The sequence below is a fragment of the Mesocricetus auratus genome, unplaced genomic scaffold (assembly GCF_017639785.1).
Source record: "Mesocricetus auratus isolate SY011 unplaced genomic scaffold, BCM_Maur_2.0 Super-Scaffold_15014, whole genome shotgun sequence".
NCBI classification, from domain to species: domain Eukaryota; kingdom Metazoa; phylum Chordata; class Mammalia; order Rodentia; family Cricetidae; genus Mesocricetus; species Mesocricetus auratus.
This window is the reverse complement of record NW_024429186.1, coordinates 30,477,996-30,493,300: the sequence shown is the minus strand read 5'-3', so window position 1 is coordinate 30,493,300 and position 15,305 is coordinate 30,477,996. Positions and strand designations below refer to the sequence as shown.

Below are 15,305 nucleotides of genomic sequence, written 5' to 3'. Positions count from 1 at the left end.
AACAGCAAACATGGACATAACTCTTTTAATAGGCCCTGATACCAAACACTTAAATGGGGTATATGAGCAGTGTGTGACACACTACTAAATGGCAGTGTGAACCCAGAGATGGGGCAGTACCTCTGCCATAAAGCTAGGCTCTCAGGGAACTAAGCGGGGAGGAGGCAGCCGCCAATGCCATGCACCATGGCAGGCACTAGGCTGAGTCATGCCAGCAACTAACGGCAGATTAAGATTCCTCCCATGAAATCAAAGAACAGCAGTTAGGAGCACCAGCTGCTCCTCCAGAGGTCCTGAGCTCAATTTCCAGCAACCACATGGTGGCTCACAACCTTCTATATTGGGATCTGATGCCCTCTTCTGGCCTTCTGGCATACATGTAGACAAAGCACTCATATATAAAACAAACAAACAAAAACACAAAACAAATCTAATTGTTTTAATTAAATTAAATTTTTAAAAAAGAAGAATCATTATGGGCCAGGCAATGGTGTCATACGCCTTTAATCCCAGTACTCAGGAAGCAGAGGCAAGAGGATCTCTGTGAGTTTGAGGCCAGCCTGGTCTACAGAGTGAGTTCCAGGACAGTCAGGATTGTTACACAGAGAAGCCCTGTCTCAAACAAACAAATAAAAAAGAATCATTATGGAGGCTGGAGAGAAGGCTCAGCAGTCAAGAGCACTTGTTGCTCTTGCAGAGGACCCGAGTTTGGTTCTGTACACTCACTCCTTTCCAGAGGATCCGACACCCTCTTCTGGCCTCTAAGGGCCCTGAATGCAATTGGTGTACAGATATACAGGCAGGCAAAACACTCATACACATAAAAAAACCAGTCTAGAAAACTGATCATTCTTTCATAAAGGGAGTTGAGAAGATAGGAATCATATCACACAGAGCGGGTGATGTAAAGCACTAGTTAAGTGCTACGTCAGTTCTGGGGATCAGACCACCGCTGTCTGCACTGCATCTCCCTTTGCACTGGGAGGTCACCACTGATGTTAGTGCCACAGACAAGTTGGCATATTTTGATATATAGCTAAAAGTGGGTAACTCTGGTATTAAACTAGAAATTGTATCTGTTCACATATTTAAACAGACCCTCTAGAAAACCATTTGCACTTAGTATGCTCTTCATTTCTGGTCCACAGTGATACAAGCTTTTCAACAGCAGCCCGGTCAGCCCTGGATGAGGGACAACCAAGCATGTGGTAATTACCCCATTCAACCTCAAATGTGAAAGCACTACCATTGTTTTGCATTGTTATTCAATCACTCCCATTATAAAACTTTTTTTGATACAAGATCTTGTTATGTAGTTTAGGCTGAACAGCCTTCATCCCCTCTCCGCCCCCTCAGCCTCCTCAGCACCATCATGCCCAGTAGATAATTCTTTTCTACTTATACACTAATTATCAGTGTAGGTTAAAGGTCTTGGCCTAATTTTGCTTGCTATTACATTTCAGTGTTATTTTATGTTTCATTCAGGTGCACATTTATTTTTTTAAAAAATCTATTCTTTGTTATGGTTTTTCAAGACAGGGTGGCTCTGTGTAACAGTCCTGGCTGTCCTAGAACTCACTTTGTAAACCAGGCTGTCCTCAAACTCACAGAGATTCACCTGCCTCCACCTCCTGAGTGCTGGAATTCAAGGCATACGCCACCACTACCTGCAAAATAAATTCTTTTTTTTTAAGATTTATTTATTTATTATGAATACAACGTATCCTGGCTCCACATCTGTCTGCATGCCAGAAGAGGACACCAGATTTCATTATAGATGGTTGTGAGCCACCATGTGGTTGCTGGGAATTGAACTCAGGACCTCTGGAAGAGCGGTCAGTGCTCTTAACCTCTGAGCCACCTCTCCAGCCCCAATAATCTGTTCTTAATATAAAGTTACTCATGCGAGACTGTTTTTGTTTTACTTTGAGATTATAATCTTAAAATTCTGAGCTGAGCTGCTGGACCCTAAGTGAGACATCTGTATCCTCTCCTGTGTGCATGCTAGAACAGAATGCTGTGTACATGCTATTCTTGTTGAAAAAGCAAGATTTGGGGTTTGTTCTCCAAAGGCATGCCTTACCTTGGGGAAATGCAGTGTGGTTCTTTCGGAGATCTATAGAACCCCATTGCTAAGACTCCATATTGCTTCTGGCACCCCAGCCCATTTCTCCTTGTAGCCATTACAGAATCACTGAGGACAGAGTTTGCCTTTGGCTTTTTTTATTCCATCTTCCTTATTACTTTGAAGTGGTTTCAGAGACAAGAAAGTAAAGCTATCAAGAAATACTGTCACATCCACCAGAGCAAGTTTTTCTTGTGACAAGGCCCACTGTCACCTCTCAATTTTCAAAGCCCTGTGACATATGCATCTTCTCCCCTGCAAATGCTATACACATGCTACATATTATCAGCAGCTAAGCTCAGTCTCAGAGCTGACAAGAACACAGGGCTCTTATCAAAGTATACATCCAATGCCTACACTCAACTCACCTTCCTGCTTCTAAACTCATCATCAGAAGCTGATCAGGGTTAGATTTAGGAGAGACGGGGAATGGGCTAGAAAGATGGCTCGGCAGTTAAAAGCACTTGCTGCTCTTGAAGAGGACGAAGGCTCAGTTCCCAGCACCTGCTTTAGAAAGCTCACAACCACCTGTAACTCCAGCTCCAGGGGAGCTGATGCCCTATTCTGTCCTCTGCATGCACGTGGTACACAACTATACACATTCAAACAGAATAAAGAAAGCTTTTTTAAAAGAGAGGGAGGGGGAAACGGGGGACTAGAAAACAAGAACTATAAATGATGCCAGGGGTGAAGAAGAAAGGTGAGAACCAAGAGAACAGGCTTACTGTTACCTGGCTTGGTGTCTGTCACTCCTTCCATGAGAACCAGTCCTACTGGCCTCTGACAGGCGATGTTGCAGAAGCGGAATCGTAGTAGGAAGTCTCGGCCATACTTGCGTCTCTCTACAAACCAGGAAATGCCATATGGTAAAAGAAAGGCAAAGAGTCACATGCTGAGGCCTCCTAAGCGCCAGAAACCTTCTAGTATAACAACACAAAGGAAATCTGACTCTGAGGACAGGGAGATTTTTTTTCCAACAGCTGCAACTAAAATTTGTTCATTTCATTTAATGGCATATGGAGGACAATGAGAAAACCAGGGAAACTTGCTAAGAGACTTCAGGAGATTACACTGTCTCTTGTTATTAAGAGCAAGCTCTCACCCCACATGAACATGAAGACATTGAAAATAAGAATGTGATATATGAACTAGGCATAGTGGTGCATGCCTTGAATCCCAGTACTGGGAAGGCAGAGGCAGCTGGATCTCTTGAGTTGGAAGCCAGCCTGGTCTACATAGTGGGTTCCAGGACAGGCAAGGCTATGTAGAAAGACTCTGTCTTGGAAAAAAACAAAAACAAAAAGAAGAATGTTCGGTTCCCAGCACCCACATGACAGCTCACATCCATCTGTTAACTTTAGTACCAAGGGATCTGAGGCCTTTGTCTAGCCTCGGCAGGCACCAGGCACACACACGGTGGATACAGAAATGGGGGGTGGGGACAACACGACAGAACGCACACGCTTCAAACAAAAGAGTATGTGCTTACCTGATCTCTTGGGATGACAGGAGGTGACATACTGACAGCAGTCAGTGATGCCCAGGGAACTGGGCCACAGTGGGGCCTGCAGCTTCCTCTGGTAAAGCTGATGAGAGAAATCTTCCTGTCCAGAAACCTACACGAAAGAGCAAGGTGGGGATGAGGAGGCCAAAACAGAAAAAGGAAATGATTCATGTTTGGGGGCATTTGAACAAATTCAAACCCACACAATCAGACAGTGGACACATAAAATGAGCGAGCCGTGTAAATCTCAGGGGACGGCAACAATAAGGGTCTAATTATAACATTACATTCTCACTAAGAACCCTTAAATGTTCACGATATAGGAAAGGATAGAAAGAGTGAAGAATAAGTCAAGGAAAACAAAACTGTAAGAGCATGTGGTCCTAAGGTTCACCTCAGAAAAATCTATGCCATCCTCCACCAGGGAGACCAACTCTCGACAGATTTTAATGTGTAATGGATACAGGTTTATCCTGTCATCCTAAACTCTGCATCTACTAGATCGAAGATAGTCTATTCCTTGAGCCTATCATTGGGAAACCATAGGGTAAAAGCAAAAGGGAAATGCACCAAGCACTTTACCGTATCTATGTCACCATCCTCAGTCAAAGTCATGAGCAGCCTGGGAACGGACAGAGCGTATAGGGGAAACATTCAGCAATATCAGTCATCCTCATCCAATGTGGGCAGCAAAATTCCCTTTATATCATTTAACTACAGAGTTGAATGCCAGCTATGTGCAAGGCACTGGGATAGACTGGTGACAGACACAATCCCTCCCTCTGCCATGCATAAATGTGGTCTATAATCTGGAGAAAAGGAGACTTGGAACTGAATGACCACTTAATGGCTGTGACTTCAGACAAGTTATTTAATGTTCTTTAAGTTAATATCCCTTACTAGGAAATGGGACACTACTCCATAATATAATAAAAATCTTACACTAATAATAACCACTACTAATTACCAACTGCTCCCTTTGAACGAGGCATCATTTCATATTCTCACAAAGTATCTCCTGTTGGTCCCTTTATATACTCAGTGTACAGAAGAAGCAAAGGGGGCTTGAGAAACTTCTCTAACTTTCCCAGGATGGCAGAACAGGGATTTGAATTCAGGGCTGTCTGGTTTCAAAACAAGTGCTTTCAATTACCCATGCCTAACAGTGTCTGTCATTTGGTAGACACTCAGCAAATTCTCCTGCCCGTGAGCTCCTTGAAGACGGCTTCTTTAGAGCAGGCTAATGGCCTGCTCTAGGCAACCAAAACATTGCCAGCACTTAAGTAACCTCATTCAGATAAAAGCCCAAGTACTCAATAATAGTTCGGTCATTTTGTGTCCCTTGTCCATTGGGCTTTGCCAAAGACTAAGAAATAAGCTGAACAAGAAGAGACAAAACAGAAGAAAAGAGAGTAATGTACAATAAAGTCAACTTGAGCTTATAAAACTATGAGCTATCTATGCTACCAATATTTGGCAGCTATGGCTATAAGAACTTAGATTCAAATGCAAATTATTGACTGAAAGAAAAAAACAAAAAGTTGTGCTGTGTTTATAAAACAAATATGGTAGACTTATATATATCTCCTGTTATGGTGATCACAGCATAGTGCCAAAATCCAGACCACAATTCTTGAGCCCTCCACTAACTGCATAACCTAAACAAAATTATTTACCATCTCTGTGCCTTAGTTTCTGCATTTATTAAAATGAAAACAATGATAGAAAGAGTGAAAATTAAGGAGTTAATACAGTAAAGTACTCAAAATTGTACTTGATGCACAGCTAAGAGCTTAGCAAGTGTAAACTACTATAAGAGCATAGATACCATTGTGACTGCTCAGAAAAGGAGAGCATGCTGCTACACTTAGGAGAGTCATCACTTCCTTCCACACAGATGGTAGGGGTTTGGGTGATAAAGGGGTATTTTCTCTTGTTTTATGTTTTAATTCTTAAATAATTTATAAGAATCACTTGCAAATTAAATGATAAAAACGGGAGTATGCTCAGGGGTACTTAAGTGCTGCTAGCCTCCAGGAGCAGACACAGCTATTCAACATTAGCAGCAACGGGAGGAAGGAGCCCAACAGTCTGTTACCACAGTTGATGCCAACGCCCAGCTCTGTCCCTCCTCCACGTCCCCACCCCACAGCGGTCACCCCATTTCACCTTCCAGGCTGGCATCCCATTGTACTGGAGCTCTCCATCCCTGATGAAGTTGTAGAGAGGTGAGTCAGGGACAGAATTCAGGTCCCCACACAAGATGATAGGGCAGTGGCTGCCATCTGACAACCTGGCCACCTTGTCCACTTCGGCCAGAAGTATGGCCATCTGGGCCAGCTTGACATCACCCCGACGTGGGTTGTACAGAACATGGGTATTTGCCACGCATAGGGGAGCCACTGAGACTTGCCCCAGGCCTTCAGGGACCAGCGGCTGCAGCAGCAACACTAAGCCTACATTGTCCCGATTGAGGAGCTCCAACCCAGGCCGGAAGTACTCCACAGGGCTGGCACAGAGCAGGCGGAACCTGGTGGGCTTGTAGCACACAGCACAGCCATCTGTTTTACACCCAGTCCTCCTCTTGTAAAAACAGGTGAAGCCTGTAAGGAAACACCACGACAGAAAATGGGTCAGAGTCGGTGGACCCTGAATCCCTTCCAGCCACTGGTGAAGTACAGAGGGTCCATGCCTAAGGCACCAATCCTGGAACCCCATAACAGCCCTTGCCACCTCTGAGGTTCTGCAGACACTCCCTACAGCTGTAACCAGAGGCCTGAGGGACTAGGAAGGGAAGGACCAAGAGAAGGGCATAAGCAATACATGACAGGAAGAACAGAGGCTTGTCACCAGAGGCTAACCTGGCTCCAGATGGGGTCCTGGGACCCAGTGGGTTACCAGCAATGTGGCTTCTCCAGTCCCTAGTGCCTCGAATCTAGTTAGACAAGTGGGAGTCCTGGCTCCACAACCTACGAGCTTTGTAGTTTGGGGATTTTAAGCAAGTCCCACCAACTTTTGGAGCCTGCTTCTCATCTGTAAAATGGGATTAGTAACATGCAGCTTCATGGAGTTCATAGAGTTGGTTACTCCACAGACTTAAAAACTAGAGCTCTACTTTCTCACCCACAGATGAAAAGAACTAGCCCACAGGAAAGGCTGCTGGTTTAGTAAGCCACAAAGAGGAGGATTCTTGAGGAGAGAGTCTGCAGGGCTGGAGGAGGAAAGGCTGGCACACGCTGGGGAGCTACAGTACCCATCATCCGCAGAGAGGGCTCCAGCTGCTCCCAGTAATGGTCTTCCTGGACTTCCTGAAGACACAGGATCTGGGAAATTGACAAGGGAAGCAATCACTCCAGAGAGTCAGAAGCGATATGACTCCTACACCCTAGGAGCAGGCCCCCAGACCAGATTGGGGGCCACAGTGGAACTTCCCACAGGGCTGACTTCCCAGACAGAGAGCCACCACCAGCATGAACAGGTGTTAGACTCCCCCCAGCCTGTGAATCCCTGTACAAGGGTGCTAGAAAGTGTACACTTGAGAATCGTCTTAGCATCTGCCCAAAATGCTTTGACTCCATGGCAAGCAAGCTCAAACCTGTCCGTCATCCATAGAGCCATAGATAATCTTAGCTTGTCTGTCAAAACTATCATCATCTGAATAGCTATGAAGCAGAAACTCATTCTCCCCGAGAGTCAGAAAACAGCCTGGGTCCTACGCCTATGCAAGATGGTGTATCTCCCTCTTCACTCACATCAGGGTCCCAGTGCTGGAATTCCTGCATGAGGTTGGCAAAGCGATAATTCCAGTTGAGGATATCTGGATGGCAGTGCAGGTAGAGTTCTGAGCTCTGCTGCATCAGGTCCTGGGCCAGGATGTTATATGACATCAGAGTGAACTGGAACTGAGGGCCATCCCCTGCCTCCAGACCCTGAGCATCTGGCTGCGTGGAGAAATCCTCCCATTCTCGCCACAGGATTTCTGCAAAGGGGTCAAGAGAAAAGTTCCAGAACACACGTAGGTTGTCCAGAGGCCAAGCCATTACTACCCAAAGTCACAATGTCATGCTTGAGGTTCCTTTTCCATTGCCCCTGCCACCCATCCCTCTAAGGGCATTTTTCAGAGCTGAAAGTAAGTTCCTCAGAGTCAGAGTTAATCTCAGTCTGTCCATCACTGAATCCCCCTGGTTACCCAGCACTAGCATATGCCCAAGAATACTTATGAGTCTGACAAGTTCCCACCTATGATAAAGCCACGAGTCACTGGGAGATAATGCAATAGGGTGTGCTTAATAGTCTTTTGGGGTTAAAGATACCTCTAGAGTAATTTCAGGCCTGAGGGCTTCCTGTCTCTGTACCTGGTTTCTGGTTATACTGTAAGGCACCTGAACAGATTTCAAATCTATTTAAGCCATACAATCTTCTTCACATCTTCCTAGACTCCCAATATATGTAACATAAATAAGGCAGACTGGAGGCCCTGAGAGCTCTCTACCCCTTCCTCCACAACACCCTGTGTCACGCCCGCAGAGCACCAATGTAGAGTATCAGAGCTAAGACTGGGCCTCAGTTCTCCTGCTGCCTAACCGCAAGACATTAGACAGGTTCCACTGCCTCTCTACACTTGACGGTTTCATCTGTAGTTCTGTGAGGACAGATACAATGACCTTTAAAACGACATCCCTGACATCTGACCCTGCAAGAGTCTCAGGAAAGCTAACTGTGCAGCAGAACTCCCCACGGCAGGATCTTCTCCAAATGTCCTGCCACCATGGCTCACCATGCTGGTTACCAGACTCACCATGATAAGGTATTTCCATTGGGGGAGGCTGCAGCTGCTCCAAGCCTTCAAAGGGCCACATAGAAGTCTCTTCCTGGGGCATAGGCTCCGGTGCTATGCTCCAGGCCACCATTGCAGGGTCCTCTTCCCATTGCTCTGCAGCCATGGCGCCCATTGGGAGGACAGCACAGTCTGCATACTGAGGCCCTGTCTGCACAGGGACAGCTGCCCACAAAGGGCCCTCAACCTCAGCCAGTGGCTCCTCCCCTTGCACCTCAGGGAAAGGCTGCTCCAGGTTCTCTGCTGCCCGAAGGTCACTCAGCTGCCTGCTGGACCACTTGTCCTCCGAGGCAGCATCCGGTTCTCCAGAATTATCCATCAGGAGTGCCAGGCTGCTCTCAGCTAGTCCCTTATCTGCAAGAGGGCCCTCACTCGCAGTTGAGAGAGCCTGGTTCCACCCTTCTTCTCGCCACTGCTGAAGCAGCCCCTCACACTCCTCTTGGTCAGGCCCCCGAGGGGCCATGGCAAAGTTACCCTCTACCTGGGGGGACGAGCTCTTCGCCAGAAGGGCATTTTTTCGACATGTAAAGAAAGCATCTAGAAAGGAAGCCAAAATATCAGGTTATTAGAAGACAGCATCACTCCCAGAAGCCCCGTGTGAGCAGTGATCACATCCCCCTTGCTCATATCCTACTATCACAGCCTTCCCAACTTAACACCTGGAACGTCATCTCTCTGTGTGCCGGACACTGTTTTAATTGCTTTACAAGTAGTAAGCAATTTGCACGGCAGGGACCCGATACATTTCAATGCAAGAATGAAAGAACAGCTAAATCCCAGGGGATAAACTAGAATAGATAGGCCCATATAACCTCATCTCTTTTCCTGGAGGTAAACGCTACTATTTAATTTTTAATTTATTTTTTATGTGTATGGGTGTTCTGTCTACATATACGTCTGTGTATCATGTGAGTGTCTGGGTACCTACAGGGGTTAGATAAGGGTGTAGGATCTCCTGGACCTGAAGTTACAGATTGTTGTAAGCCACCATGTGGGGGCTGGAATCAATCAAAAAAGTATGCTCCCTGGAAAAACAGCCAGTGCTGTTAACCACTGAGCCATTCTCCAGTCCTGTAAACACTACTTTTAACTCTCGGGTCCTGAAAACCACATTACATTAGAACTAGCATATGACCAGGAAATAATACAGAACTGACCCTAAACAATGCTCCTTCAGAAGGGCTTACTCGACCGGATGAGAACCAGAGTTGTTCAAACCAGGTAACCCCCAAGAATTTTCAAGCTCTATAGATGCCCCCTAGTCTATGAAAGCATTCTAATAATAACAATAATAATGAACAGCCTTAAAAATCAACTTACTTTTTAACAAAACCCCTATGCCTCTTTCCAGAGATATTTATTCCACCCGTAACATTTTCACAAAGCTCATTATGTTTTCTCACTCCATAACACATCAGAGACCGTAAATGAGAAGGCACCAGCAACTGACAGTTACAAGACAGCTGTTATCTCTGCAATAGCAGCCATGAATGGCAGTCAATGGGCAATAAAGTAGGCAGGGAACTCTAAAGTTAGAGCTTCAAAGTAACATTTTGATGACAGCAAGTAACTCCCCTCCCAGCACACACATGCAGATCACTTATTTACATCTCAGAACAAATGACATGCACACGATGATGCCCACGATCATTAGACACTCATTTTATTGACAATATTTTAGTCCATGTGAACTATATGAACTTATGTCCTTCTAAATAAGTGGTAAATCTGGGCCAACAAGATGGCTCAGCAAGTAAAGGCCATTGCTGAAAAGGGTGAAGGAACCAAATCCATGAAACTGTCCTCTGACTTCCACAAATGTCATAGCAAACCCCAACATACACACACACACACACAGAGAGAGAGAGAGAGAGAGAGAGAGAGAGAGGGAGGGAGAGACAGACAGACAGACACAGAGAGACAGAGAGAGAGAGACAGAGAATAATAAATGAATTTCTTAAAAATTAAATCAATGGCCAGGCAGTGGTGGTTTACACCTTTAATCCCAGAACTTGGGAGGCCAGAGGCAGGTGAATCTCTTGAGTTTGAAGCCAGTCTGGTCTACAGAGTAAGTTCTGTAGTTCTGTAGTGAGTTCCAGGACAACCAGGGCTATTACACAAACCCTGTCTCAAAAACACAATCAATCAATCAATACCTAAATCAGTATTTTTTAACTAGGTTAAAGAGGTAGATTTTGCCGTTAAGGAACAGCAATGTCCAGAGCCACTGTGGGACCACAACTGTGACAGTGCTATTGGTCAGGGGTCAGGGTACCACCAAGCATCCTGCAACACAAGGAGTGTCAAGAACACTCTCCAGCCACAGGCTGGTTGCTGCTGGGATTCAGTTAGGAACTTGCTAAATACCTGTCCCTTAAAACAAACAAACATACATACACACACACCCACATACATACAAACATACAAACAGCACATGCCAGAGCAGCTTTGGTTGATGAACGTAACACCCCCCATTTTCCCAGGCTGGCCTTGAAGTCACGAAGATCCCCTTGCCTCTGCCTCCCAAGTACTGGGATTAAAGGCATGTGGCACCAACGCCCAGCTGGTGATTGTTTTTCAAGAGGAGAATGCTTCTTAAACAAATCTTTTTAAAAATACCAAATACACAAAATTAATATACCTGTCACTTTATAGTGTGTGGGTGGAAGGCTCCTCTAAAATCCATAGAACTGTGCTGATTGGTAAACCTGTGGGCTAATATTAAGACTAATATTAAGACTACCTAGTGTATCTAATATGTAGACACTAGTCACATAACTATAGGAATATGCTGGGTTCTCTATAAACAGTGACTTCTGTAGGACTTCCCATTCCTGACAAGTATGAACATCCAAGGTCTTCCAGAATCCTCTGGAACCCATGACCACCAGCAAGCCATGTGTTGGCATGAGATACAGTGAACAAATGGACAATGGCCTGCTCTGTTGAAACTAGCAGTCTAGTGGAGACAATGTTTTTAAAAATTTATTACTTGATATAAAAAATATACTATCCATTGCCCACATAACGCAGTTCCACAAAGCAAAAGCACAGAATGCAGTTGGGCCTCTTATTTCTGAGAAAACCCTTCTTGATACTGCCCCCTAAGCTACAGGAGAAAAGTCTGGGAGTTCTTAGGGACCTCAAAGAAAAAACGGGGTTGCATAAAAAGCCTGCATTTCAAAAGCAGAGAGAAGGTAGATTCTACAGAAGTAACAGCCACCCGCCTCCCTAAAGCATCCATTCAACCTATCACATCTCTCTCCAAACACTCTCTCCAAAGGCGAGGTCTAAACGCGGCTGGCTTCTGCACATAAGCTGTTTTTTGTTTTGTTTTGTTTTTCAACTAGACTTGAACTGAGAGAGGACAGCAGATGACAGGCCGCAGAGGGAAGCCCATGCGAAGTGAACCCACCCGCCTAAGGGCACACCCCTCCCCGATTCTACCCGCCGAGAAGTCCGGTCCTCGCCTGTCCGGGGTTGCCACCGCTCCCGACCCCCGGGAGCGTCTCAGCCTGCCCTAGGACCACCGCCACCGCCAAGGAGGACGCCCCCTTCCCCAGCCCTGGGTCCACGTTAACCGTGGCCCGCCCGACGTCACCAGACCGCGGCGTGAGGAGGGGCTGCCCACGAGAGTCGCCGGCCAGCCCGAGCCCCGTGGGGCCAGGATGGCCCGCGGACCGGGGTCGAGAGCCACCTCACACCTGGCCACCAGCCGAGGACCGCGGTTGTGAGGCCCGGCGCTCCACCCCGGGACCGGTGGACCGCCCATCAGGACGTGAGGCCGGTACCTGAGAGAGAGCGGAAGAGGCGCGCGGCCGGCAGCAGCAGGTAACACAGGCACGAAGCGATCATGGTCGGCCGCCTGCCCGCGCCGCCGCCGCCCCTCCACACCGCCGCACACCCGTTTCCCTCTATTCGGCCCCGCCCCACGCCTCCCAGGCTCCGCCCCCACGCCGCCCAGCCTCAGCCTCGAGCCGCCCAGGCCCCTCCTCCACACCGCCCAGGCCCCGCCCCAGGTCATCGCTTCAACAACAACTTTATTGGGAGTAAGGCGGGGGAGGGGGTTTACGAGGGGAGAGGCTGCCTGAGAAGGCGCCCGGCTTGCATGGCAACAAAACAGCCGGATGTGAAACCCCTTAATCTGTATGCTAATTTTAAAGGTTCATTTAAATAAATAAATATAAATAATAAAATTAAGGGGCTCGCTGGAGGCCCTAAAGTATCTTTAAGAGCCCACTGTCTTATTCTCACTTCTGCCACTAAGGGCGAGGAACATCGTACGCCCATTTTGATCCTTCCCTCATCTGTAGTACGAAAGACTGGACTTTTCGCTAAGACTTCAGACCCTAACTTCTGTAACTAGCCCTTCAGAGCCAGGAGGACAGGGAACAAGTTCTTCCTCATTCCCACACCTCTTCGTGCCTTTACTGTTCCCCAGCTCAGATTCTAGGTCACAAATGGAGTCCTCCCTTGCTTTGAACACATAAGATTTTAACTTCCTCCCCCAGTTCCAAATGGGTTATGGGGAAAAGGTGTGTCCCATCGGGAAAGAAAAATGGAGGGAGGGAGGATTCTCCAAGATCGGAGACCAAGACTGTACGGTGGATACTGTGTTTATCACGAGGTAAAAGTGATGTGGCCCGCTGGAATGAAAGGAGAACTCCTCAGTACCAGGAACCGAGTCTGACTGGCCGTGTGTTCACCCTGGATCTCGTTATGCCTAATCGTAGGTCAGCGTGGTAGTCTGAATAAGATGGTTCCCATCAGTCCCCAGCTGGTGGCTGTTTGGGGCAGATTAGGATGTGTGGCCTTGCTGGAGGACGTGTGTTGTCACTGGAGGCTGGCTCTGGGGTCTTTAGAGACTCAGTTTGTTCTCTTTGGGGCTTGCAGCTTGAGATGTGAGCCCTCAGCTCCCATTCTACCACAAGCCTGCGGCCTCTTCTCTGACGTCATGGACTCACCTCTCTGGAACTGTAAGCTTCAAATAAACCCTTCCTTCTGAAAATTGTCTTGGTCCTGGTGTTTATCATCACAGCAATAGGAAACTAAAGCTAGGCATGGTAGGCCACTCTGGAGATAGAGGCAGGTGAATCTCTCTGAGCTCCAGGTTAGCCAGTGCTACAAAGACCTTGTCTTAAAATAAATTATAATTCATCCAGTCACACAGAAGGGACTAATGACTGGATGGATCAAGTATGCGCTGCTTAAATGAAGGCCAGTTCTTCCATCAAGTCGTACTAACCAGACCTCTTTGAATTTCTCTTCCCTGTCTATTATCCTCAGTCTTTAGCCTCAGCCTTGCTCTAAGGAAGGAAGGACCACGCTGTACACCCAGTTTCAGTACCCAGTGTCTGAGCTGTGCCATTTCCAATTTGTGGCTGGATCCTTGGCTGTTCAGGGAAGCCCTCTGGGGAGTCACCAGACGCTGGGCCAGCTGGATACATCATAACACTGAAGGGCTAAAAGGAAGAAGGAGAGAGTCAGTGATGTGACCTTCCTGAGACTCCCTCATTATGCGCTTGTGGCAGCAGCAACACTCACCCCGTTACCTGAGATGCAGCTCCAGGAATCTGAAGCCTGGGGAGCCCAAGTCAGCATGCAACCATTAGTACTACCTAGGGAACCCCAAGTTCAAGCCCTCTCAACGTGGCTTAAGTAAACTCTCCGCTTTCTCCAGGATCTATTTGCAAGTCCAAGTTCCAAATCAGACCATAAACCAAAGACTATGCTTTTTGCAAAGGAATGCTTCTTCCATGTCCTTGGAAAACATCTTAAAAGCATAGATATCTAGGCCCTCTTTCCAGAGGTCTGCTTCACAGGGCTGAGGCGAGGCCCTTAGACACTCATCAAGTTGTTTTGAGATAGGAAGCTTTGGGAGCTGGAGAGATGGTTGTTCTTGCAGAGGTCCTGAGTTCAATTCCCAGCAACCACATGGTAGCTCATAACTCTCTGTAATGAAATCTGGTGCCCTCTTCTGGTGTGCAGGGACACATGTAGGCAGAACACAGTCTACATAATAAATCTAATTAAACAAGCAAACAAAAGTTTGAGATAGGGACTTCTGCTGAGAGAGCTAGCCTCACCTGGGCTGCTCAGGGCACCACTGTAGACACAGTATGGCCAGCTAATTGACGCGCACTTTCAGAAGCTTTCCCGGAGCCAGAGAAGCTAAGCTTCCATCCTTGTTTTCTGACTTATAAGTGGTCAGGGCTGTTCAAGAGACTCCCAACATGTCATAGGCTATTGCTGTTGCCCTGTTGCTGTCTGCTTCCCCCCAGACATGGAAGGTAAGTCCCTGTTGCTGATGACACCGTGCACTTCAGACACAGGACCTGGAGGACCTGAGCTGGATCTCACCTGAAAGCCTCCTCTGGGAGGACCAGAAGGTACCATGCAAGCGTGCAAGGAGAGAGGCAGTCACCAGTCCTACACAGTCAACGACACCCGTGAGCCACAATTCCTCAGCCAAAGGAAAATTACAAGCCTCATCTTCTGTGTCCAGCTTCCTCTTATCAGAACTAATCTGAGGGATGAGCCTTGCAGTTCATCTCAGCTGGGATAACAGCAAGGGCAGTGAGAAGAGCGCATGCCTTCTCCATTAGCCTGGCTTCACGAGGCATAGACTGTCCCACCGTGGAAGGGAAAGGTTTTGCAGTACGTTGAAGAATTCAGCTTGTACATGTGGAAGTCGGCTGCCTATAACTTTTTTGCTATACTTCTCCCAATTACCTTCAGGAGTATAGAAGTTACTGAACAAGGCCTGGAGAGTGCTGCCCATCCCACCAAATAATGTGAACCACGTGTGTGGTTTAAATTTCTATCTTAGGGAGCTGAAA

The 15,305-nt window shown here is 47.1% G+C and overlaps 1 protein-coding gene across 4 annotated transcripts in view; it reads right to left on the bottom strand.

Moving 5' to 3' along the window:
* Angel1 (angel homolog 1) overlaps nt 1-15,305 on the bottom strand; it is a 29,415-nt gene that overhangs the window by 8,079 nt on the left and 6,031 nt on the right. The window contains exons 2-8 of one of the 4 annotated variants that reach the window (XM_040742705.1): nt 13,814-13,928; nt 8,428-9,003; nt 7,382-7,608; nt 6,883-6,952; nt 5,799-6,232; nt 3,615-3,741; nt 2,857-2,967 (exon numbers count right to left, since the gene is read on the bottom strand). In XM_040742705.1, the coding sequence (XP_040598639.1) occupies nt 2,857-2,967; nt 3,615-3,741; nt 5,799-6,232; nt 6,883-6,952; nt 7,382-7,608; nt 8,428-9,003; nt 13,814-13,916 (1,648 nt within the window). In that variant the 5' untranslated portion in view covers nt 13,917-13,928. Of the gene's footprint in view, nt 1-2,856; nt 2,968-3,614; nt 3,742-5,798; nt 6,233-6,882; nt 6,953-7,381; nt 7,609-8,427; nt 9,004-11,107; nt 11,131-11,913; nt 12,065-12,257; nt 12,385-13,813; nt 13,929-15,305 lie in introns of those variants that run through there. The other 3 variants (XM_005084005.4, XM_040742706.1, XM_040742708.1) reach the window with 3 other exon arrangements.